The sequence below is a fragment of the Lepisma saccharinum genome, chromosome 10, assembly GCF_977018435.1.
Source record: "Lepisma saccharinum chromosome 10, izLepSacc3.1, whole genome shotgun sequence".
Lineage (NCBI taxonomy): Eukaryota > Metazoa > Arthropoda > Insecta > Zygentoma > Lepismatidae > Lepisma > Lepisma saccharinum.
Window position 1 is genome coordinate 26,257,442 of NC_139238.1, and position 25,223 is coordinate 26,282,664.

Sequence of the window (25,223 nt, forward strand, 5' to 3'; positions counted from 1 at the left end):
CCAAACCTCAGTGGAAATATCAACATATAATACTGAGAATGTATAAGGAGACTGATAAATTACAAAATGTATTTCTTAATCAATCACTCTTCTCTTTAATCTCATTTAGTCGTAACTTAAAAAATAATCAAGTATTTTATTATAAACGTACTGCATATGATAAAATTCCGTAATCCTTCCCTAGCTTGTGAATTGTGATAATTTTCCAAATACACTATTTTGCAGTTTGAATTCAAATCATTGAAATTGGAGAAATTATGTCAATTTCATGGAATATAATATTTTTACTTAACAAATCCATACCTGGATCTGTATGAGTTTATTATTTCCATTTGCAAAAACATCGATATGGTTTAGTTTGTAATTGTCAGGGAAAAATGTAAATTTTGTCCTGGAAAACCTGGAAAAGTCAGGGAATTTCATTTCTGCTTGTTTGTAGCCACCCTGACCAGGTGTGCCCGACATCTGGCTACGTTATTCCATCAATGCCCAGATGAAAAAAACAATATTTAAAATTTATCATACAAAAAGAGAAGTTAGTTAGTTTTTTGTAGGATAAATTTCAAATCTTTTCTGCTTGTTTATACCTGTCCACACATAAGCAAACAATATAACTAGAAAACAAAGGTTAATAGCAATATCCCCAACTCCTATTTTTTCAAGTTTTGTCAGTGAAATTTTTTTTGCCTACTGACTGAATTAAATCCAGTATGCACCAAATGATCCAGTGGAAGAAACCGGAACTTCTCCGTGTACAGGTCTGTACTAGCAGACAACAGGCAATAATTTTTATGTGAGAATCAATGCAAGTGTTTAATATTCAAGTTAATTCAGTGTTTATTGTTGAATTTAATCCAAATTTATTGTGGCAAGCCAGTGCAATTTGTGTTTTCAATAACAATTCAGAATAAAATTATTTTTTTGTAAACTGATTTTAAATTTCATATACAGTGGAACTTTGATTTTACGTTCCATATTTTACATTTTCCTGCATTACACATTCAATCCTGATGGTCCCAACGTAGCAAATTGTTATAAAATTTTCCTCAATTTGACATTTTCCTACATATAAAACTTCTTGACTTTCATCCCCTGAAAATCGACTTTCCACTGCATATTTGCCACTTCTTCAATAATAATCAATTATAATCAGTGTGTTTACGTGGGGTGCCCAGCGACATTGTTCCTCTTCCAAAATTTGAACATTTTGCACTGTCATCCATTAAATTGCTCTCCAAAATTAACTTGTTGTCTGCCTGTTAAGGAAATAATAACAGGGAAATGTTTAAAAATTTCATTGACGGTCAGTTGTTTTTTGTTGTTTTTTTTTCCAAAATTTTAGTTCATTTTTTTTACTATGTTTGGTCATAAATGCATTTTCAGCAAATTTGTGTCTTTTAATGCCTCATCCTACTAATTACATTAGCTGTCAGTAGGATATATTTAATATTCCTGAGTAAAAGTTCTTTTGGAATTGTTTTCCCCATTGATGTCTTAATTTGAGGATTTTCAGTTACTAAAGAAATGACTTCATTTCCTGTGAACTGCTTTGAACTTGGAAGGCAAATTTTATTCTTAAATCTAATTATTGTAATTGAACTATATTTGAATATATTTTTCATAATAGCAAATCATGTCAATTACTGAAAACCAATATATCAAATAAAATTAAGTATGTCAACTGCTAACTCAATGTAAAAGCTTAGAAAATAAACAAAATAATATCAATTAAGGAATGTTGGTGGATAATCCATATTATAAGTTGTTCAAATAACCTTGAATGTATGTTGTGTACCTCATAATTCACAAGATACAATAGAATTACAAAGAAAAATTCGCTCGGGGAATCTTAGGAAGGGGAAAATTTTCAGGGAGGAGCACCTGTATGCTTTGGAGGGGGGAGGTTGTGTATATATATGTGTGTGTAAACAAAACTGCATTTTGAGGTCGCAGGGAGATTTTTTGGCATTTTTAGGGAAACGTAATAAGTATATGATTGTGTTCAAAGATTTGGGTGTTATCATTCAATAAACATTTCATATATAGTGGCTATTGAAATGAAAGAGTTTTGAAAATGGAAGAAATTTGGTTATTTCTCACAAAAGTAAGCCATAATGTTTTTGTCATTAAAACTAAAATTTGTCCCAATTTACCAGAATTAATTGATTGATTGATTTGCTTTATTTTACTTCGCTTCTTGTGCCACTTTTGGCTAATTTGCGAAGTTGTGGATGAGTGATGATATGATGAAATTAATGAATGGACACTCACAAACATCCATGCCCCGGCCAGGATTTGAACCCGGGACCCCTGGCATCGTAGCGCAATGTGCTAACCACTCTGCCACTGGGCCTGACCAAATTTTTCAGAACTAACACAATGTGGAAATGTTAAGCATAGCAGGAGCAGAAAAATGCATGTAAAAATAACACCGATTTTAAATTAATAACACCGGATTTTGCCGTAAACTGCAAAAAAATAACACAGAATTGCAGTAAAAAATAACATCGAAATTTAGGTGAAAATAAAATGAAAACTTCACGTCCCTACATATAAGTTATTCTGTTTTTGAATATCTTTGAAATTTATTGTTTCATGTAATATTTTGTTCAGATTCAATATTTGCTACATTCTTGTTTTTGAATGCTTTCTTTCCAGCCTCACAGCGTGATGTTTGGCATGATCAACTCTTCATTCCAAAGACCAGACCCGTTTTTCGATTAGCAAACAGGTATTTGTTTAAACAGGATGTTCCTTCTAACGGGACACTTATCAACACCCATGAAGGACTTCCTCCATCTGGAGGTAAGATATATATATATATATAGTAATTAATATATTTGTACATTTCAGGGCCTCCCCGATGGCGCAGTGGTAGCGTCGTCGCCTTGTAATCAAGGGGTCCCGGGTTCGATACCCGGTGGAGGCACAAGTGGTTCGGATCCCACTTTAAACTGTAGGTCCAGTCCCGATTAGCCTTACTGTGCATAAAGTGGACTTAAAACACCAAATCAAATCAAAAATCATTTGTACATTTCAGAATTGGGAAGTAAATATGCAAATCAGGAAAGCTAATGTACATTCGAATATAGAAAGTATCACACTCAATAGAATCGAAGTCCATATTTTATGAAGATCAAGTGAAGTACAACTGAAGTAATCATTTGGAGACTATATGCAGTTAGTTTTGGATGTTTTCCAGGGTGAAAATTAATGAGGAGGATGCTTGGTATATTCTCCCAACAATGGTTGATTCATTTGGTTCATTGAACTTTGCTTTTCTGCCACTTCTTTTATCGTGAAGATGAGCATGAGTGATGAAATTGATGAAGAAACACTCACAGATAACACCCATGCCCAGGCCAGGATTCGAACCCAGGACCCCTGGTGCCATAGCATGCTGTGTGCTGTGATAACCACTCTGCCATAGAGGCTGGCCCCAACATTAGTGTATTCTTCCATGTTATCTGGTTTACCGCTGGTTTCATACAAGGGCTAATTTTTTAGTAGTGGTAACTATTTATTTTCTTGACACACAGCAAAAAAAAAGTAGTACTGCTGGAATTTGAAGCGTTATAACAAGAGTTGCAGTAAGCAAATATTAAACACCAAAATGAGAAAAATCTCTAGATACGGATGCCTTAGTGCCACATGGTAATAGATGTATAATTATTTAATTTTGGATAATTCCTTTGCCTCTACACAACTTGGCTTTGACATTAAATCATGTAGTTTCATTGAAAATTATTGAAACTAAAATTGTCATATTGCTTATTTTAAATATCGAATAGTAGTGAATATTTCATGTTATGTATGATAAGTGCCCGTCAGTATTTCAAATTTACCTGAAACTAGAAACTGAATAGATTTATTGTTTATGAAGAAGAAAACATTTGTGCCTTGTAATGAAGGGATCCTGAGTTTTATACCCAGTGGAGGCACATAGTGGTTCGGATCCCACTTTAAACTGTAGGTCCAGTCCCAATTAGCCTATCTGTGCGAAAAGTGGACTTAAAGCAAAGAAAAAACTATTTTGTGTGTTCAGCTGTCTGATTTTCTTTTCCCTTTTCACATAGTGCAACACTGGCTCATGAACAGTGCTCGAAAAATTTTCTTGAAAGCTAGGCGCCAGCTCTGAAAATCAGGCGCCAGGAAACTACCTACTAGCAATTGTGCATACTACAGAGTGTTTCAAAAGTCGCTCAACCCAAACTTTGAAAATGTATATCATGAAAACCGTAAGAGGTATTTACAACAGATTTTCTGCACTAAACGAATCATGTACACTATCACTTGGTTAATAAATTTATGTTAGCATGTATCCAAATAAAAGTAATTACATTATTTTAATAAATATTGTTAATTTGCTGAAAACATCTTGAGAATTGATTTTCAACAATATATACAGAAATTTTCAGCGAAAAATGCAGGTTTGACCAGAACTCTGACACGGGGGTCTGATATACCGTGCCATGGCTCTAACCACTGAGCCGGCCTGGCCTCGCCTGATTTTCGCTGTCGCTGTTTTACCTGCGTGGAATCTTCTCTGCCAGTACTACCGCAACGGGATCTGTTGCCTTTGAAATACAGTAGACTTCCACGTTGCCTGGTTCCTCCCAGCGTAGAGATGTTAATTATTGAAGATCAGGCACACACAGGAAATGTACTATGTAGACATTTTCAGCGAAAAATGCATTAACATCTCCACGCTTGGAGGAACCAGGCAATGTCGAAGTCTACTGTATTTCAGAGGCAACAGAGCCCGTTTCGGTAGCACTGGCAGAGACGATTCCTCACAGGTAAAACAGCGACAGTGAGAAATCAGGAGAGGCTACGCCGGCTCAGTACCTCAGTGGTTAGAGAAATAGTATGGTATGCCAGAGACGTAGGTTCGAGTCCTGGTTGAGCCTGCATTTTTCGCTGAAAATTTCTACGTAGTGTGCCTTATCTTCAATAATAATAATACCAATCTTAACAATTTGTGGGATCATTTGTTTGTGTTTGACTAGTTGCAAAACAGTTGCTTTGTGAGGTTCAGCAGAAGATGGGGATTTTTCTTGGTAAACCTCTTGCACATGAGTGTAAGAATGAGTAGTAAAATACTCTTCAGCAATGCACACGCGCTGCTCCAAAGAATACGCCATGCTGAATCAATTAAAAGAACAGGCATAGTAGCGTCGAACGTGAGTGAAGAGAATTCAGTGTAACCAGAGGCAGACTAGGATTCTCTCAAGAGTCCAATTTCGGAACAAAATCTTGGTTTATGATTTTTCACTTAAATGTGTAGCCAATACTTAGGTACATGTGGCGTGCGACTGTTGACAATATTTCGACCTGCTAGCATTGCCATACATGTCCCAAAAATGGCACTTTTTCACTCAACCCATAAAAGCGCCAATAAAAAATCCATCAAATGTTGCACATGACCAATATTGGTCGCAAATGACAGATTGACATGGCATCAGTCATCAGACATCTAATTATGACCCTTCAATAATTTCTTACATATTTTTCTCATTCATTTCTGGAAAATTTTTATTGCTGCCTTCCGCCTGTTATTAATTTATCTAAATTTTCTGTATGAAGAAAACTGATAATTTTAAGCATTGAAAAATATCTCAATGGATGGGACTTTACAATGCAGAAAACCTGGTGTAAATATCTCTTATGGTTTTAGCTATTTTCAAAGTTTGGGTTGTGCTACTCTGTATATGAAGCTGAGCATCATAGTATTCAAAACATCGCTAAATCATTCGAGAAAAAAGGAAATGGGGTGTTGGGGGACAAAGAGTAAGAAATTATTACTGACTCTCTTGAATGATCAAAACGTTGCTAACTTACGCTGTACTGCAATTTGAACTTAGAATCATCAAAATTTCGTACATATTACAGCATAAGATCACAGTCGACAGGCTGAAATTTTTAGTCGCCATGGCAACCTGGCGACCGGGATTTTTCGAGCCCTGTTCATGAATATATTTTACCTTCTGCTGTCCTTACGTCACTACAAGAAAATCCATCACCTCAACCTCTATACCTCAAACAACCTTGTATGTGGCTCAATCATTACAATTTACTGGTTTCTTGTAAGTCCATTGGTTTTGAAAATTCAAGGGAGAAGTTTGTGAAGCATCATAATTTTATGATTTACAAAATTTTATAAATTAGAAGCAAAATACAGTGGTTTCAAGATGTTATTATGCTGGTAGAATGTGGCTCACATAGCAACTGGAAGCACTGTGTTTGCTAGTAAAATCGGATATACGCATCCCACAATTCAAGCACACAGTGCTTTGGTAGCATTCCAGACAAAGTTTTGTCAAGTTTCCCTTCTCTAAACACAGAGGTAACTCTGATTGATGATACATCTAAGTTTACAGTACTCACCTCAAAGAATATCCATTTTGAATCTACATTTGATCAACATTGCATTATTGAGAACATATCCCATGTCTTATGTGCACAGCACCTCTCTGCCTTCTGTGAATGTCAGTATTTGTTTTCATATGAGTGGATGTGTTGTTTTGAAAAAGGATTTATATTCCCTTGTGTGAAGTTTGTTAAAGTCGTAAGTGGTAAACCACTAAGTGTTGAGCCAACCTGTATGGTGGATTGGTTAACACAGCATGCTATGAAGCCAGGTGTCCTGGGTTCGAATCCCAGTGTGGACATGGGTATTCTTTGTGAGTGTCCCTTCATCATCCTCATCTTTGTTGCAGTTAGCCTAAAAGTGGCAGAAAAGCGAAGTAACTAACATATTGGTCGCTCGCTTCACCTTGACAGGGAGTTTAGGCTTTCAACGGCCACTCCAGTTTACCGTAGCGGTGGTTTTTACATGTTTTATTGTGAGTTTTAAGGGGTTTTTAGCAAAGTGGTTTTAATTCTGTATAGGTCAAGCACTATGAAATGTGTTTTTAACCCAAACCTTTCACCCAGTATCCTTACATGACACTTCTCTGACATGGCTTGATATTCCGAGCTGAAAAACGACAACCTGAGGAAGTAAGCAGTAAAGCTTCCGAAACGTCGTCCACATAAGAATACATACTCACTTGCGTAAGTAGACCAATTTGAATACTCTAACGTATTTTTGTTTTAAGCGAAGTAACGTAAACGAAATCAAAACATACCAATAAGTGTTGTGATAATGTTGCAACATAAGTACACTTTTGAACAAGAATTTTTGTGTACATTTCTTATGTCAAAACAAACTTGTCCAGAAGAGTAAGGAGGTCATTTTTTAGGGAATTTCCCCATCTTCCTGCTCCACATAGAAATACTGGGCATAATGTTGTTATTAAGTTTAGTAAAACAAGATATATATATATATTCTTGATAAGAAGCTGCAAATATTACTGTGTGCTTACTGAGAAGAAACTTGACAAAACCTTGCCTTTGAAAGCTACAAAATGTGCTGTGCGCTTGAGTTGAGAGGTTATGTATAACCAATTTTGCTGGCACTGCAGGCTGCATTCTAGTGGCACGGTAACCTCTTGAAGACGCTGTATATTTTTCTGCACAGTGCAGTAGACATCTTATTTGAAGCAGCATCTCAGGATTACGTGCTTAATGTATTGATGTTTTTCTTCCAGTGAAAGATGGAGTTGTTTCACTTGTTGATGGCACGTACACCTATTACCACTACATGCAGGACAATATGGACGATAATGGTTGGGGCTGTGCGTATCGATCCCTACAGACAATTGTATCATGGTTCAGGTATATATATTTTCAACTAAAATCTATGTATGTCATCTTTTTTATTTCCTATTAAGTTGGTTAAGTTGTCTTATGGTTAAAATGGTAAACATTTATTTAACCTTTAGCCGCTGGATCTCTCGTGTGCCTGTATTCTCGTTCACGCCGGCACATTTTCAAGCGTGCACTTTTCAAAGTTGCCGCGAAGTAAAAAAGAAATCATAACTCAAGAACTGTTTGTCGTAGACAGATGAAATTTGTTTTGCTTTCTTTCTTTAAGACAGGGCTTTTAGCGGAGGTAAAATTTATACATTGTGCCTCCCAATAATTAGTGTTAAACAAAGAAAAAGAAGGTTTTTTTTTTTTTTAAGTTTGCATACGGCATACCCCTGTATCCCCCTCAATAGACCAAAAGTGAATGAAAAATGTAGTATGTAGCAGTGGTACATTCCTACCACCTTACAAAGTTTCATTGAAATCAGACTGATACTTCTTGAGTAAAAAAATAATAACATTATATAAAGTGGCAGTGTTGTTAGCTTCGAGACAGTGTCTGGAATTTTGCTTCTAGAATAGACCCTACTGACCCTGGATGGACCAAATTTGGAGGGAAACATGTATAATGCACGTGCCACAACTCTTTTTTAAAAAAATAAACAACTGAAATTATGGGGTTCGGAAATCTGAGTTGTCTCTGTTGGAGGCAAATAAATATGTAAATATATATCCATCAAGGTTGATAACCAGTTCATACAGGTTACCCTGACACTAAATAACACACACAAGAGATTTTGGTACTTACAGAAATGTGATGATATCACTACCGTTATGGGGCACACGTATACACTTACACTACTTTCATCTCCAGACATGTGGCTTTCCTGAGGGATTGAACAAACACTTGGCACTGGTGAATTTTCTTGCACCTTTTGGGAATTTTACAACTCTTGAGGTCACCAGGGGAGGTTTTTAGAGTAGCTTGGGGGCCATTTCCAGCAGTTCCATTCATCGATGGAGATCCTGGAGTTGGATGCAGGAGGATTTACACTTTCCACTGGAAGTCTGGTCTGGCCTGGCCTGGCCTGGCCTAGGCTTGGAACAAAGGCTTCCATTGGCCCCACACACTCAAACAAGACACGAACTGTTTCCTGTCTATGAGCTTGAGTGCAGAGAGCTTCAAAGATAACTGTCTCACTATTATTCCCTCATGTAGGTCTGATTTGGTCCCCTCCCATGGGAATAACCACACAAGACAGCTATTTTTGTCTGTCCTCCTGCACACGTGGGTACTCGGGACCTTCCAAAACTGAGGAATCACAAACTCCTCTCTTGTAACTACATCAAAAACTGGGCTGAGAGACAACGCTCCCAGAATAATAAAGAAAAGGGACCTCTGCCATGATGTCAGAGCCTTGAAGTACTCTGATTGGCTGAGTTATGTCAGAACTGCACTCGCTTTCAAACTGCCGTCTGCTTAGGTCTGCTGGCCAGCCAGGAAGCTTGGCTTGGTGTGCAGTGGGTGCCCGGATGTAACAAATGACAATCGGGACTTTGAAAACTTTAAAAAATATTTAAAAAGTGGATGTCTTTAACAAAAACTTATGTTTTATCTATATTTTTGGGATTTGAGCACTATTTGGCATATGTGGAAGTGTTATCGTTTATATCCCTGGTGAAATACAGTAAATAGATAATTTATGTATAGGAGAACATGTTTTCTTCGGTTGCCAAAATGGCGTCCATTGATTTTATTTTATTATTTTGGTTGTTCATGCCACAGAGTAAGCTTTTTATGTTAAAAATAAATAGTGGACAGTAACTACCTAGTCCTACCATAAATACTGTCACAAAGTTTTAAGTAAATTGACACAAAATGTTGAGAGATATTGTAATATCCTAATAACATTACTGAAATGGATGCATGACAAATCAATATCACAAATCAATATTCATAATGCCCGCCCTTAGCATGCACACATTCCGTAAGTCTTTGTGGCCACGCATCAATTGAATTACGCAACACATTGACTGGAAAATCGGCAACTGCCTTCAGAAGAGACCGCTTTAAACTTTCAATATTGGGATGTCTCTTCTTGCAAGCCATCTCCTGAAGCTTGGACCACAATTTGTAGTCCAAAGGGTATTTATTTATTTATTTATTTATTTCAGAAATTGAACGCAACAGGTATATTACCCATTAATGGCGTTCATTATACAATGATTTTGTGATAACATATTGAAATATTGCACAGATGAATGTAGTATATAGACAGAAAACATTTAACAAACATATAAATCTTAGGTTCTATCGTAATTTATGTAATTATAGTATACTCCTTTTCAAAATTGCGGTCGGGCAAAATAAGTCCACACTGTTTTCACTTTTGATGGTATCATTAAATGTTTTACACATATTCCAAATTGGGGATATTGTCAGAGCGTTGGTTCTATTAATTTGCTTGAGGGGACTTAGAAGTCGAGCTGTGACAGGGCGAAAGGAGCTTCAATGAGATTATTTAAAATTTTGTGGAGGAAAATGAGCTGATGCATGATGCATCTGTTGTTGAGAGTTGTTAGGTTAAAATATCTGAGAAGGTTCTCACGGGATTCCATTTGAGGGTATATACCATCTAGTTTGTACTTTAAGTGTCTTAAGACTTTACTTTGAATTTGTTCTATTTTGTTTATATCTTGCTGGGTTTGAGGGTGCCACACTATGCTTGCGTATTCAATTTTCGCTCTAACGTAAGGATTATAAAGCATCATTAAGCTTCCGACATTTTTGAACTCTTTGCATGTACGCTTTATAAATCCCAGAAGTCTGTAAGCCTCGTTTGTTACAAAGTTAACGTGCACGTGAAATGTAAGTTTAGAATCAAACAGAACTCCTAGATCTTTGATTGTTTCTACCCATTTTAATTTTTGTTTATTTATGCAATAGTCGTATTTTATTGATGTAGTGTTTCGAGTATATGACATTTGGTAACATTTTTCGCTATTTAAGATTAGTTTGTTGCTTTCGCACCATTCCACAAGACTGTTTATGTCCGCTTGTAACTCGGTACAGTCACTGAAACTGCAAATTCTTTTGTATATTTTTAAATCGTCCGCAAAAAGTAGTTTACCCGATTGATTCAGATGTTCGTGAAGATCATTTATGTACATGAGAAAGAATAAGGGACCAAGGTTAGAGCCTTGGGGAACTCCGGATGTAGCTTCAAATTCATCGGAAGTATTTCCCTGAAACATTACGTACTGTTTGCGGTTTGTTAAGTAGGATTGACACAATTGTAACATCGGATTTGATAGATTGTATGATTTCAGTTTTTCTATTAAGATTCTATGGTTTACGGTATCAAACGCTTTCGAAAAACCTGTATATATTACATCTACTTGAGCTCCGCTATCCATCGCGGTTGCGATAAAATGAGTTATTTCTGATAGGTTGGTACAGACAGACTTTTTACATAAGAAACCATGTTGATAAGGAGAGATCACTGATCGTATGTGAAAAGAAATGTGCTTGTAAAGAATTTGCTCTAAGAGCTTGGCAGGTGCTGCCAGGACTGCTATCGGCCTGTAATTCTCTACATCATTTTTTTAAATTTGTTTTTGGTATCGGGGAAATGTTTGCTAATTTCCAAATATCTGGAAATGTTGAGGTGGAAAGTACAAGATTGAACAGCGTGTGCAGGGGGTATTTGAGTATCTCACCGCATTCTTTAAGTATGTAAGGCGGAATTTTATTGGAACCAATAGATTTTTTCGGTTTAAGATTTTTAATGGCATCTTCGATTTCTTTAAGACTAATATCTGATAGGTTTAGTTTATCGATTTCACTGTAAGTTTGAATATTCAAAGTCTTATTTTTTCCATCATCCTGCCGGTACACCGATTGAAAATATTTAGCAAACGCTGTTGTTACTTCTAGAGTGTCGGAAAGTACTTTACCTTGATATTGAAAAGGTTCTGCTCTTTTTTGTTTTTTCATATTTTTGCCAAACCTGAAGATGAGATTAGGGGTATGAAGTATGTTATACTCTGTGCTTGAAATATAATGCGTGTATGCTTTTTGAATCCCTCGTTTAACAATATTCCGAAGTTCTTTAAATTTCTCATGATGATGTTCAGCGTGGGGAGCGTTATTTTTCCATTTTTGCTTATGATATGCTTTTTTCCTGATATTCTTTATAATTTCCCGTGAGAACCAGCTCGGAAATTTCTTCGGTTGAGTTTTCGTTGAAGGTACGCATTTGTTAAATATGTCATGCACCATTTCATAGAACTTATCAATAGCGGCATTAATATATATAGGTCCGGACTTGCAGAAGGCCAATTCGAAGTGGAAATGAAGTCTGGAACATTTGCCTCCAGCCACTGCTGTGTTGTTCGGGCCTCATATGCTGGGGCTGAATCCTGCTAGAAGCTCCAGTTCTGACCATGGGAGAGGGTGTTGTTGAGATTCTTGACTAGTCTCTCAAGCACTGTCTCCTGGTACACTTTGACTGATGTTTTGACCCCTTTTCCACAGAAATGGAGCGTGCCCTCATAGCAAATGTTCCAGACTTCATTTCCACTTCGCATTGGCCTTCTGCAAGTCCGGACCTATACCCTTTGGACTACAAATTGTGGTCCAAGCTTCAGGAGATGGCTTGCAAGAAGAGACATCCCAATATTGAAAGTTTAAAGCGGTCGGTCTTTTCTGAAGGCAGTTGGTCATTTTCCAGTCGATGTGTTGCGTAATTCAATTGATGCGTGGCCACAAAGACTTACGGACTGTGTGCGTGCTAAGGGCGGCCATTATGAATGTTGATTTATGATTTTGATTTGTCATGCATCCATTTCAGTAATGTTATTAGGATATTAAAATATCTCTCAGCATTTTGTGTCAATTTACTTAAAACTTTGTGACAGTATTTATGGTAAGACTAGGTACATTAATGCAAATTGTTTTGTGATCCTGCGCCTGGTTTTGCCAAGTGGTGAATAAATGAGCTCAGCTGAGATCTAATGCATTTTGGATATATGGGCAAACCTGGTTAATCATAGTTCTTTGTAGTTACCATAGTATTTTCAGTAAGTTTTTTTTTGTTTGCTTATATTTTTTATAAATGTATTGCCACTATATGTAGAAAAAAAGCTGTGAATTTGTAGAATTGAACCATCTAGAAAATATACAAGTGAAGGAATATAATGTACATATAAGTCAGTGTTCATAAAAATAAGTGTTCTTACTCATCTGCATTTATTATTTTCACCTTTTGCATCATTCTCTAGAATTCTAGAAAAATTCAAGTTAAAAATTAATTTCTAAAAAAAAGAGGGGGAGGCATTTTCTATTTCCCCTTTAGATGTTTACCTAGCCAGTCATCTCTCCTTTCTTGAGATCCCTTACCTGCACTTACTCCTAATAAATCAGAATTTTATTTTCAGGTGGCAGGGCTATACAACACACAAGGTTCCAACACACCGGGAAATACAGGAGTGTTTATACCAAATAGGAGACAAGCCTCAATCATTTGTTGGGTCAAGAAATTGGATTGGATCAACAGAAGTCAGTTTTTGTTTGGATACTATGCTTCAGGTCAGCTGCAAAATATTGTCTGTTAATTCAGGGGAGGAAATGGCAGACATTGGAAGAGAATTGGAATTCCACTTCAACACCCAAGGGACGCCAATCATGATCGGTGAGTTTAGTATTGTTGACTTGTATCACATTCGTAACTTCATCATGTTTAGAGCCACATATTTATGTTGAATAAAAGATCAAGATTTCAGCATTCAAACGGCATCGTTTGGGATTAAAAGTGGTCATTTCGACAATCTGACCTTTCCCCCTACATCCTCCCTGAATCCTTGATTGTTGGACATTGCTTAAAATGTTGCTTTTAAATCATTATTGCTTGAAGAATTTAATTTTTTTTAACAGATGTGGTAATTTAGAAGTTTTAGCCATTTTTATAAATTAACACATAATATAAGCAATACTAAATTAGTATAAAATTGAACTTACTTACGTGAGTGAGTATGAAGTTTAGAAAACAACATTTCAGGTTACAACTGCCCCCTTCATCAGGTTCATATTTTCTCTAGGCACTAATCATAATGCCGCGTCACTAAGTGTTAAAAAAGGATTACGTTAGAGGTTTCATTAAGAAACACTTGAAACAATCCCTGACAACATTCCTGTCTAAAAACAACCAGTTAAAAATCTGTTTTAAAAAATTTCTCCTTATTCCATGAGACCTCTTAGATATGGGGGTAACAAAGGGAAAATAAGGACTCGCTTGTTAATAATAGTAACAATGTGAAATGTAATTTTAACATGTCATACCTTCATATGTGTACTAAAGACAGGGTGGCGACAGACCTGGAAAACCGGGAAAAGTCAGGGAATTTCGTCTTCATGGATTTTTTTTATTATTTATTATTATTATTATTATTATTAAGATATCGTTATGGAACTCTGCACGGGAACAGGAAATTTCGTTCGCAAGTTTTGGCCTCAACTTTTAGGCCCCTTTTATGCGCAACACAACCACGATGCCAGAAACCAGTGATGGCAGGAGAGGAGAGAGAGAGAGAGAGAGAGAGAGAGAGAGAGAGAGAGAGAGAGAGAGAGAGAGAGAGAGAGAGAGAGAGAGAGAGAGAGAGAGAGAGAGAGAGAGAGAGAGAGAGAGAGAGAGAGAGAGAGAGAGAGAGAGAGAGAGAGAGAGAGAGAGAGAGAGAGAGAGAGAGAGAGAGAGAGAGAGAGAGAGAGAGAGAGAGAGAGAGAGAGAGAGAGAGAGAGAGAGAGAGAGAGAGAGAGAGAGAGAGAGAGAGAGAGAGAGAGAGAGAGAGAGAGAGAGAGAGAGAGAGAGAGAGAGAGAGAGAGAGAGAGAGAGAGAGAGAGAGAGAGAGAGAGAGAGAGAGAGAGAGAGAGAGAGAGAGAGAGAGAGAGAGAGAGAGAGAGAGAGAGAGAGAGAGAGAGAGAGAGAGAGAGAGAGAGAGAGAGAGAGAGAGAGAGAGAGAGAGAGAGAGAGAGAGAGAGAGAGAAATTTCTCTCGCCACGGCTTCTCGGCCGGAATTTTAAATTCGAACATTCTTTGGAGGAAAATTGTTATAACTCTGGCACTATGGGAGCAATCTACTTCGGATAGCTTTTGTTTTGCAGCTAAAACATCAACATGCCACCGTGTACAATTCAGAATGCCGAACCGAGGAAGGGGGCTTGGTGGGCGCGACCCCCGAATTTCAATGAAAAAAAATTTAAATCTGGAGTTTGCTCCCTCTTCTCCCACTATTTTCTCCACTAATTCTTTTCAAAGAATTGACATTTCTCAAGAGAATGAAACATATTTCATGTTCTTGGGTGCCATTCAAGTTGAATAATAAGCCAAAATGTGATTATTATTTTTTACGAAAAATAGGTAATGTGCATTTTTGGAGGAAAATTGTTATAACTCGGCCACTAAGGGAGCAATCTACTTCAGATAAGTTTTGTTTTGCAGCTAAAACATCAGAGCTTGCAACCATGTACAATTCAGAATGCTGAATCGAGGAAGTTGGGTTTGTGGGTCGAGACCCCCGAATTTCAATGGGAAAAAAATAAAAATCTAGAATTTGCCCCCTTTTCTCCCGCTATTTTGGGGAGAAGGTGCAAACCTTAGTAATCTCTTCAAGGAGTGGACGTTTCCAAAGAGATTGAAATATGTTTCATGTTCCTGGATGCCATACAAGTTGAATAATGAACCAAAATGTGAAACTCTGTTCAGAAATGTGGCATGGATATGTTGCGGAGAGGAGGGGGGGAGGTTGGTCATCAATATGAATTTCCCAGGCTTGCTCCAGACCTGTGTCAGAGTTTCCACCCAAACATAAGAGTATGAAGGTCCAAAAAGCACATCCATTTCGTAATCAGCAATGGTATCATGGGGCCGGTACGACCTTACTCTGATGATACCATATGGTATCATCGGGGGAGTAAAGGTTAAGCCTCTAAATATTACGTGGAAAATGCATTGAATTATCATTTTTTCTTGTCCGTATAGGAGTAGTAAGGGGACTTGTCAACAGATGGAGGGTGGCGCCGATAGTTGTAAGGCATTTTGTTGGGCAAACTGAAGGAACATGGAAAAAAATCGGTTCTATTAATACATACTATTTTTGTTGAATATCGCCACCCAAGAAAGTATCTCACTACAACATGCAACAGAAATTGCATGGACTGCAACATCCAACAGGAAGAGCTTTAGACTGCAAATATGCTGCTGGAATTTTATTACTCTTCTGGCTCACTTCACCTTATTTAATGTAGCAGTGCTTACAAAGGTTTTCTTTCATCATCCACATATTACTGGTTTCGCACAAGTTAACATACGTTTACAATGACATTGCACTATTCTTAGATATCAAGAAGAATCCAACCAAACGGGATATATCACGAAAAAGTGAAACATAAAGCTGCATGGGTGAACGTTATAAAAATTGTCAAGTGCATGCTCGCAACCTCAAATTTACTGCAACACTAGTATTGCAATGAAATTAACGCCACTCCCTGTCCTGTCTGTTTAAACTCGTGAGAGATGGTCATTAATCTCTCACTGAGTAAGGTTAATGTCCAATATTATGAGATAAAATACTAATAATAAATATGTAAATATTTTAATGTCATATTTACTCGAATCATTCAATCATAAAAGCAAATCACTTTCTTCATGAATTGACTTTTCTCTGCCAGCCCTGCTAAATTTTCACTTTCCATCTACTGATTTATACGAGGGGTGGCCAGAAAGTAATTTCTGATTAGTAGGGACATTGATTTTTCGCAAACGCCAAAACCGTGAAAACTGGTAATTGCTGCGAAGTTGTTTAGGAATGTGCAGTGATGTCTGGACACATTTTCCCCCCCTTTCGAAATATCAAAATAATGAGAATTTGGCATAAAATGCGAATTGTTGTCGTTTTTAGCGATTTTTTAAAAGAAATCTCCTTAAACAATGAAAAATTCCATGAAATTCAACATTCTTGTCTTTTCTAGGCCATGTTTGTGTACATGGAACATGCAAGTTTTCCAACATTTTACTCTAGAGTAAACTATAGTTGTACTTATACGTACATGAAATAATTCCGACAGCCTCTTTAAATCATGTATTTCCCACGATTGTTTCAATTTCTATCACAACCATTTGCATCACAGAGCAAAGTGGCAGGGTTTTAACAGGAGATCAAGTGCGTATCTACCGCCACACGGGAGCCACATCTTCATATTTGTCGCACAAGATATGTTTTGAATTACCAAGCTAAGTGCATGCCATTGGCATTTGTCGAGCGAGTAATAATGGATCTCAGCCTTTAGGGCATCTGATTACTATGTGAGAGACCTGGGATTGATCCCCTGCGGGGGAGAACCGGGATGTTTTCCACCTATTCAAACTGCTCCGGCACCCACCCAGCATCATATGAAGCTGGTACCTTGAGGAAACTTTGAGGGATAAAGGTAGCCAGGAGCGTGGTGCTGATCACATCACCTCCACCTTCGGCCGTATCAAGAAAGTGTAGGGCGGCCCTAACTCCACACCCCTATACACCTTCATGGAAAAGTGCAGGTGAGCACTTTGCTTTTACTTCCACAAAATTCCTTTCCAACATATCAAACTTTCACGAAAATGCGTAGACCATGTGACCTACAATTTAAAATAATAGTTTAAAAGCACAATGGAGTATTAAGTTTCGGTATATCTGGCAGAAAAGTGTTCTAAGACAAAAATGCGAATTTTGGGAAACTTAACACTAGCAAGTCAAAAAAAAAAATGCCAATTTTTGGTGCCATAATATATCGGTATCTGTCACGTGAGATTGGTTGATTTTAATTTTTTGGGTGCGTCGTCACTTATGGTCATTATGGACCCTTCAGTATATACGGGAAAAATTCCATTATCTAAAATCCTTACCTTAAAATTATAAAAGAGGTATGGAAAATAACTTTCAAGATATCAACTCTCACGAAGAGGCATAAGCCATGTGACTTACAATTTGAAATAGTAGTTTTAAAGCACCATGAAGGTATAATTTCAGATATTTGCCAGAAAATGCGCTAAAATGAAGTGAATTTTGGGAAAAATAACACCCTATAGTAAAAAATAAAAAATAAGAAAATACACCAATTTGAAAAAAAATAACTAAATATCAAAGTCTCTACCGATTAGGCATAAATAAAACAAGAATATCAGTTGTAATTTATTGCGTTAGTAACAGCGAGTCCTAACCTAATTTTCAGTATAATCACCACCGTTGTTCTTGCATTTGTCGTAGCATGGCACTAAATTTTGTATGTCCATGGTGTATGTGTCTGACAGCAAAGGCTGGAACTATCTCTATCGCAGTGTAGCTGTCAAATCCTTGCCCTGCCAGAAACCTCTTCAGTTAAAGAAATGAAAGTCGGTACGTTCAAGGCCAGGGCTGTTCAGGGAGTGATCCAAGATCTCTCACCTGAAGTGATGCAAACGGCCCATGTGTACTCAGCTGTATGGGGTTGTGCACATTCAGTGAATTGTCTGCACCATCGTCTGACCATACACCATACTATCACTCACGGCGTCCGGTCTGCACACCTCACAGGATTGCTGGTGGCTCTGTGCCAAATTCTGAGCATGCAATGTAGGCTACATCACAGTTGGTGGGAGACTGTATGAGAGCTGTAATCTTTAACCTAGAACTGTCCTAAAACGGCTGAATTGCAACTGTACCAGATTACAGCTACGTGCCACTTCTTCCTGCCTGCATGTGTGTGTGTGTGTCGCTCTTCGACCACCAGTGCTGTGTATAGGCACCAGTGGAGCTTTTTTCAGGATGCCCCTCGTATATGAACTTTCAGAAGCTTTTATTATTAGAGTGTTCCTGTTTTAATGTGTGGTTAGCTAAATCAGGTACCTATACAATGCAATTCTATAAATTGCTTGCATTAAATTTCTAATTCCTACATACCCTTTTCGTCAGCATTAATGGTATAACTGCATGTACTTCACTTGGATATACTGTACTGAAGCAGAAATCCCATTGATAATGTAAGGAAATATGACACTTTATTTTGTTCAATTCAATTGTTTCACTTATATGCAAGAGTTAAGTTGTTTGCTTTACAGAGCTTTATGCATTGAAAAATGAGTCTGCACTCACGGTTCTTGCAAGCAGAGGGTTCCAAACCTTAGTGGAAATATCAACATATAATACCGAGAATGTATAAGGAGACTGATAAATTACAAATTGTATATCTTAATCAATCACTCTTCACTCTTATCTCATTTAGTCGTAACTTTAAAAATAATCAAGTATTACTTACAAAATTCCATAATCTTTCGCTAGCTTGTGAATTGTAATCATTTTCCAAATTCACTATTTTGCAGTTTGAATTCAAATCATAGAGAATAGAGAAATTAAGTCAATTTCATAGAAGATAATATTGGTACTTAACAAAACCATAACGTGGATCGAAATGAGTTTATTATTTCCATTTGCAAAAAGATCAATTTTGTATAGTTTGTAATTGTCAGGGAAAAATGTAAATTTTGTCTTGGTAAACCTGGAAAAGTCAGGGAATTTCATTTCTGCTTGTTTGTAGCCACCCTGTAAAGATCAAAACAGACAGAACTGAAATGCTACATTAAAAATGGCACGTTAATTGCTGCCGCATGTTGCTAGTCACAATATCGACCATCTGTAGGCTAAAGATTAAAACTATACTTGTTACACAAAATGACTTTTTCCTTTCTCTTGGCACATTTATGTAGTTGTCAGGGTATTGTGTAAAGAAGTATACTTTTGCTTCTCAAATATTTACCGCAGAATTAATCAATCAATTTTCCATGATTTGCATGACTTGCAGGATAATTCAGACATCGGAAAGTGTCGCGTCAGTAAATAAACTATAAATTTCATGTTTAAGAGTTTATTTCGCATTTTTCTTTTCCTTTCACATCATTTTGTGATAAAATATGGCAGGAAAATACGCCTCATACGTTTCAGAAACATGAGAAATGAACTTTTCAATGTTATTTCACATTTTACATTTCCGTCAGAAATGAAATATGCATCCTTCTAATCATGTTTCAGTGATGAAAACATCAGTTGGATATTATCGCCTGTTGTATCACTGACATTCTTTTTTGCATCAAAGTAAAGTTCTGTTTCTAAATGGAGGTGAAAGTCAGAAGGTGCTAGTCTTGTTCCCTGGAGCTCCTGCTACGTCACTTGAGTTGCAGGTTACGTAAAAGCAAGCAAAAACACGATAGTTTATCACCCCACAGAGGCCATGACTACTCTTCAGAAGTATCACATGGTTTTTCCATTGCTTTTTTTTCCCTTTCTTTTGCCTCCTCCTCAAGTTATTGTTGACCATAGTAACAGAAATAGATGAAAACTGAAGAAATGCATGATTAATTGAACACAAAAAGTTAACATGATTTTGCATTTAGACATTGTGGGATAACTACCTTTTTTAAAAAGCTAATCACGACAATGAAGATGGATGACGATTAGATGAAACAAAGCATGATGCATGCAAAACTCATAAAATCACGCTACCTAAACTGTTGTCATGTCAGACACCATTATAATAGACTAGAATTACCCACAATTCCTAAAAACCATCATGTTCATCAGCGCCTACGTGTAGTGGAAGAGGTGGACTGCCATGGATCCAGCACTAAATCCATCAATGAAATATATGTAAGTGCTGAAGTCATCCGTGAAATAATGAATGTGCAGTTTGATCACACCACCTCAATTTACTAAACCACACAGCCGAATATACTCTACGAAACTCTTAGATTGATTTGCCGGCCCTTGTGGCGGAGTGTTGAGCACATCGCGCTACGATGCCAGAGGTCCCGGGTACGAATCCCGGCATGGATGTTTGTGAGTGTCTATTCATCAATTTCATCATGTGATCACTCAACCCCATCTTCGCAAATTAGCCAAAAGTGGCACAAAAAGCGAAGTAAAATAAAGCAAATCAATCAAATCCTAGATTGATTTGCTTTATTTTACTTCACTTTTGTGCCACTTTAACCTAACTGCAAAGGTAATGATATGATGATGAATTTGATGAATGGACACTCACAGATATCCATGCCCAGGCCAGGATTCAAACCCGAGACCCCTGGGGTCATAGCGCGATGTGCTAACCACTCTGTCACGGGGGCCAGCATGAAATGCACAGACTACCAACTGATCTACCATCGACTAGGTATTCAAGGCATTGAAGAGAAGGATATAGTAATGGATTAATTAGGTAAAAAAAAAAAGAACCTAATCTGATTTAGGAATTTCTGAAGCCAGCCCAAATTAATTTTGTCTGGGAGGAAGTGTTTCTGTTTAGCCAAAAGTGTTTGGGGAGGGGAGAATTACGAGGCTTGTCCGGAAAGTAAAGATACAAACACATTTGCACGTTAGGGGAAAAATGTGTACCAAAGTTGGCAACACTGGCAGTAACCGTGATCCATATGACGAGGATTGGGAGTGAGTCGTCAGTGCTGCGCTGAGTCTTGTGCGAGGAACACGCGTTGGAAATGGCAGTGGCGATACCGAATCCTACCAAGTGCGAAGTGCGCGCCGTGATCAGGTTTTTGCAGACACAAGGAAAGCGTCCATCGGAGATCCACCGAGAAATTGTGACTGTGTACGGGAACGTAATGAATCGTCAAAAAGTGGCGAAATGGTGCCATGCCTTTGCAGAAGGTTGATGTGATGTTCATGATGAAGAGAGAAGTGGGAGGCCGTCCATGATCACCGACGACCTTTGCAATCGTATTGAAGCAAAGGTGCATGCGAATAGGCAAGTGACAATTCGAGAATTGTGTGTGATGTTTCCTGACAGTTCGAAAACCACTATTCATGAAGTTGTGAGTGGGTTGGGGTACAGCAAGTTGTGTGCACGCTGGGTCCCAAAACATTTGACTGACGAACACAAAACCAAACGACTGGGATATGCACTGGACTTCCTTACTCGCTACGCAGAAGAGGGAGATGCATTTGTGGACTCCATTGTGACAGGTGATGAAACATGGGTGTTCCACCATACGCCTGAATCCAAGCAGCAGTCACTGCAGTGGCACTATACCCATTCTCCAAAAGCCAAAAAATTCAAAACGTCAATTTCAACCCGCAAGCTGATGGCAACCTTTTTCTGGGATCGCCACAGCATCCTGCTGGTGGAATTCATGCTGCCTGGAAGAACGATTATTGCTGAAACCTACTGCAAGACTTTGAAACATCTTCGACTTGCAATTCAAAACAAACTGAGAGCCATGTTGTCAAGTGGAATCTGCTTTATTCATGACAACGCTTGCCCCCATGCAGCGAATGTCACCAAGGATCTGCTTGCACAGTTTCAATGAGAGGTCTTTCATCATCTGCCATACAGCCCGACCTTGCACCCAGCGACTACCACCTGTTCCTGTAGCTCAAGAAAAATCTTGGTGGAAAACACTTTGCCGACAACGATGAAGTCAGGGAAGAAGTCACAACTTGGTTCCAGATGCAGGCGGCGGATTTCTACAATTCAGGGATAAAAGAACTTGTTCCGCGTCTGAACAAATGTTTGGACAATGGTGGCACTTATGTGGAGAAATAGCCTCTGTATCAGTGTATCAAGTGTAACTTTGGTTGCGAGCAATACATTTATTTTATATCTTATTTTTGGTTTGTATCTTTACTTTCTGGACAAGCCTCGTATATGCCAATTAAAACAACTCATTGCCATTAATGCGATAATGTGACACTGTTTTAAAATCAAATTTAGGGTTATATTCACCATTTTAACACTGAAATGCCATCTTATATGCTGCTTTTGATCCAGAAATGTGCTTAGTTTTTGTACTGAATTCTGGATATTTTATTCACCATAAATATGTGGCTGTAGTGATTGGTGACACGATACCAATTCTCTTACCAGTTACAATCGATGTCACGATGGAATTGAAACAATTTAAACTAGTTCAGATATTTATAAATGTTTACATGTATATTTTCTATTGTAATTAAACTATATGAAGCTGTCACTTTTGCTTTAAAATATTCATAATTTCACATGAGATAATCATTCAATCACCAAATCCATTCTCTCCACAATGTATTCACAAAAAAAGAAGAAAAAAAATTAATCATGCATTTTGCATAATTTTTGGGATATTTAGACTCTGCATAAGTGCCACGTCTTATTTTTGTGAACTCCATGAGATACATGATCTCTGGAAAAGTATCAATACCACATCAGCTTCAGTATTAGGTCAGCTCAACTAAATATGGATTGTGTGTTCACTGTGAAGTCTGTGAATTCTCTCAATTCTTTGCATTATCATGGATACAACCACTTCCTAGTCCATGTGAGACGTCCCAATCTATACATATAGCTTACTACACATCTTAAAATCACTTTTATTATTATTATTATTATTATTATTATTTATTTATTTATTTATTTTCAACAACCATTTCAGCTTGTAGTCTTGGCACTGGAATGGAGAAATATATCATCTCTTGTTTGAAAATTGCATTAACTTTTGAATAATACAAGAATTGAATCTTCATTATAATTCATAAACACAACACATTTATAATAAAGAAAAATCAACGCAAGTATGTATGGAATAATTATAGAGCCCTTGAAAGATTTTTAAAAATCAGCATAAGTATGGGGCTGACACACAGTCATGATCCTTTACATAACTTTAAGTCTGGTGATGTCTTGGTGGCCAGCAGATTAGTGCCTTACCTGGCCAGTTACATGTAATGAATCATACACAAAGTGATAGTCAAACTGTTTCCAATATATATATATACGTATATATATATTATCTCAAAGTGATCAATATTCCCACCTTTTGTCACACACCACACATGTAGCGTTAGTTCATTTTTGCCCACAACAGACCCAGCATAACAGCGGGGACTGTGGTAATGGCAGCTGTGATTCAGTGTCACTGCTTATAATGAACCATCCAATACTTTTTAGTACATATAAATTTGTTCGCTGATAATAATATTCACCAACTTATTTGTAGTTGTCTGAAACATTCCGAGTGGTTGGAATGCTTAGGTACAAATTAAACATGGATAGATACAATAAAATACATCCTGTACATAAAACACAAACAACATTTAATAATCTTTCAACACCCCTTTTCTATGTGGCATCCAAGGGCAAAAACTAACTCTATCTGAATCACCAAGAGACTATCGAACATTTTTGTTATTCCTCATAGCTACATGATTATACATAATATAATGCTCAATCACAACATTCCTCCAAACAGCTCAAAAAATAAAAATAAATAAATAAATATATAAATAAAAAGGTCACGATAGCATTAATGACCTGAACATGAAAGATGTACACAAAATATTCATACACCAGGAATCATTATGTAACCCTATAAGCATATCGGTCAGGTGGATGTCGGTCTTGTCGATCTCCTCGGCTCAGGGGTTGAGGTCCTCGATGATCTGGCTGGAAGATAACTAGTTGGGGTGGCTTCAGTTTCCCTTTGATTTTGTACCTGGGGTGTTGTCATCTCGCCGTCAGCTAGTGTGTCTGTACTCGTTACCATATGCTGTCAAAGCCATCTAGGGTGTACTACTCTCGTAGTACCTTCGTCTAATAGAACCTTAAACAGGATGCTGTCTGCTACTGGACATATAATTACATCCGGAATATGATTTGGTGTTCAGTGTTTTGGTAACTGAACTCATACTGCATCATTCTTTTGATAACTTTTCTTTAAAAAGGATTGTTTACCTTCTCTGCCACGATTCTTGAAAGGAGATGAATTAACGCTTTTTTTGAGACTTAGCTAAAGTGTCATCCTCCTTCCAGAAACATGGTCTATACCGTAACACAGATGCAGAGGCCAATGTCTCTGCTTCGCCAAGATGCATATTGTGTAGCATAGCAAGGAGGTTGGCTATTCCCATATCCAATTCCAAAGCACTCGTATTTGGTTTGTCGTGCAAGAGCTTTATTCAAACTGCCTGCACATACCTTTCTGTAAGACCGTTACTGGGGCTATGGTATGGCTGAGAAGTCACATGGGAAATGCTGTACTTCTGCCAAAATTGTTGGAATTTGAGTGATGTGAAAGTAGGACCGTTATCAGAGGCTATGGTTTTAGGAACACCTAAGTGTGCACACGATTGTAAAATCCATTGCACCGTCTCTTCGGCATCTAGGGTGTGGACTGGCCACATGTCCGTCCACATGCTCAATGCATCAACAACAATGAGAAATTTGCATCCTGCAAGAAAGAAGTGATCTATGTGCCACCTTTTTGAGACTGCGGAAGCAGGAGGCCACATAGAGGACGGTCCACTTCCGAGCCTTCGTGGCATTTGCTCCGCATGTGGAGCAGCGTGCTATGAATTCCACAATGTATGTTGAAACTTCTGCAACCAAAATCTAGATCAACACAATTCTTCTATACGGCTGATCCCTATATGACAATCAATCAATGGAGTACCTTATTTTGAAGCTTAAATGGGATTATGAATCT

The 25,223-nt window shown here is 37.6% G+C and overlaps 1 protein-coding gene across 1 annotated transcript in view; it reads left to right on the top strand.

The window, feature by feature from the left end:
• Ufsp2 (UFM1 specific peptidase 2) overlaps positions 1-25,223 on the top strand; it is an 89,547-nt gene that overhangs the window by 58,304 nt on the left and 6,020 nt on the right. Inside the window, exons 6-8 of the mRNA XM_083129669.1 lie at positions 2,659-2,805; positions 7,593-7,719; positions 13,132-13,385. Coding sequence (XP_082985795.1) covers positions 2,659-2,805; positions 7,593-7,719; positions 13,132-13,385 — 528 coding nt within the window. The remainder of the gene's footprint in view (positions 1-2,658; positions 2,806-7,592; positions 7,720-13,131; positions 13,386-25,223) is intronic.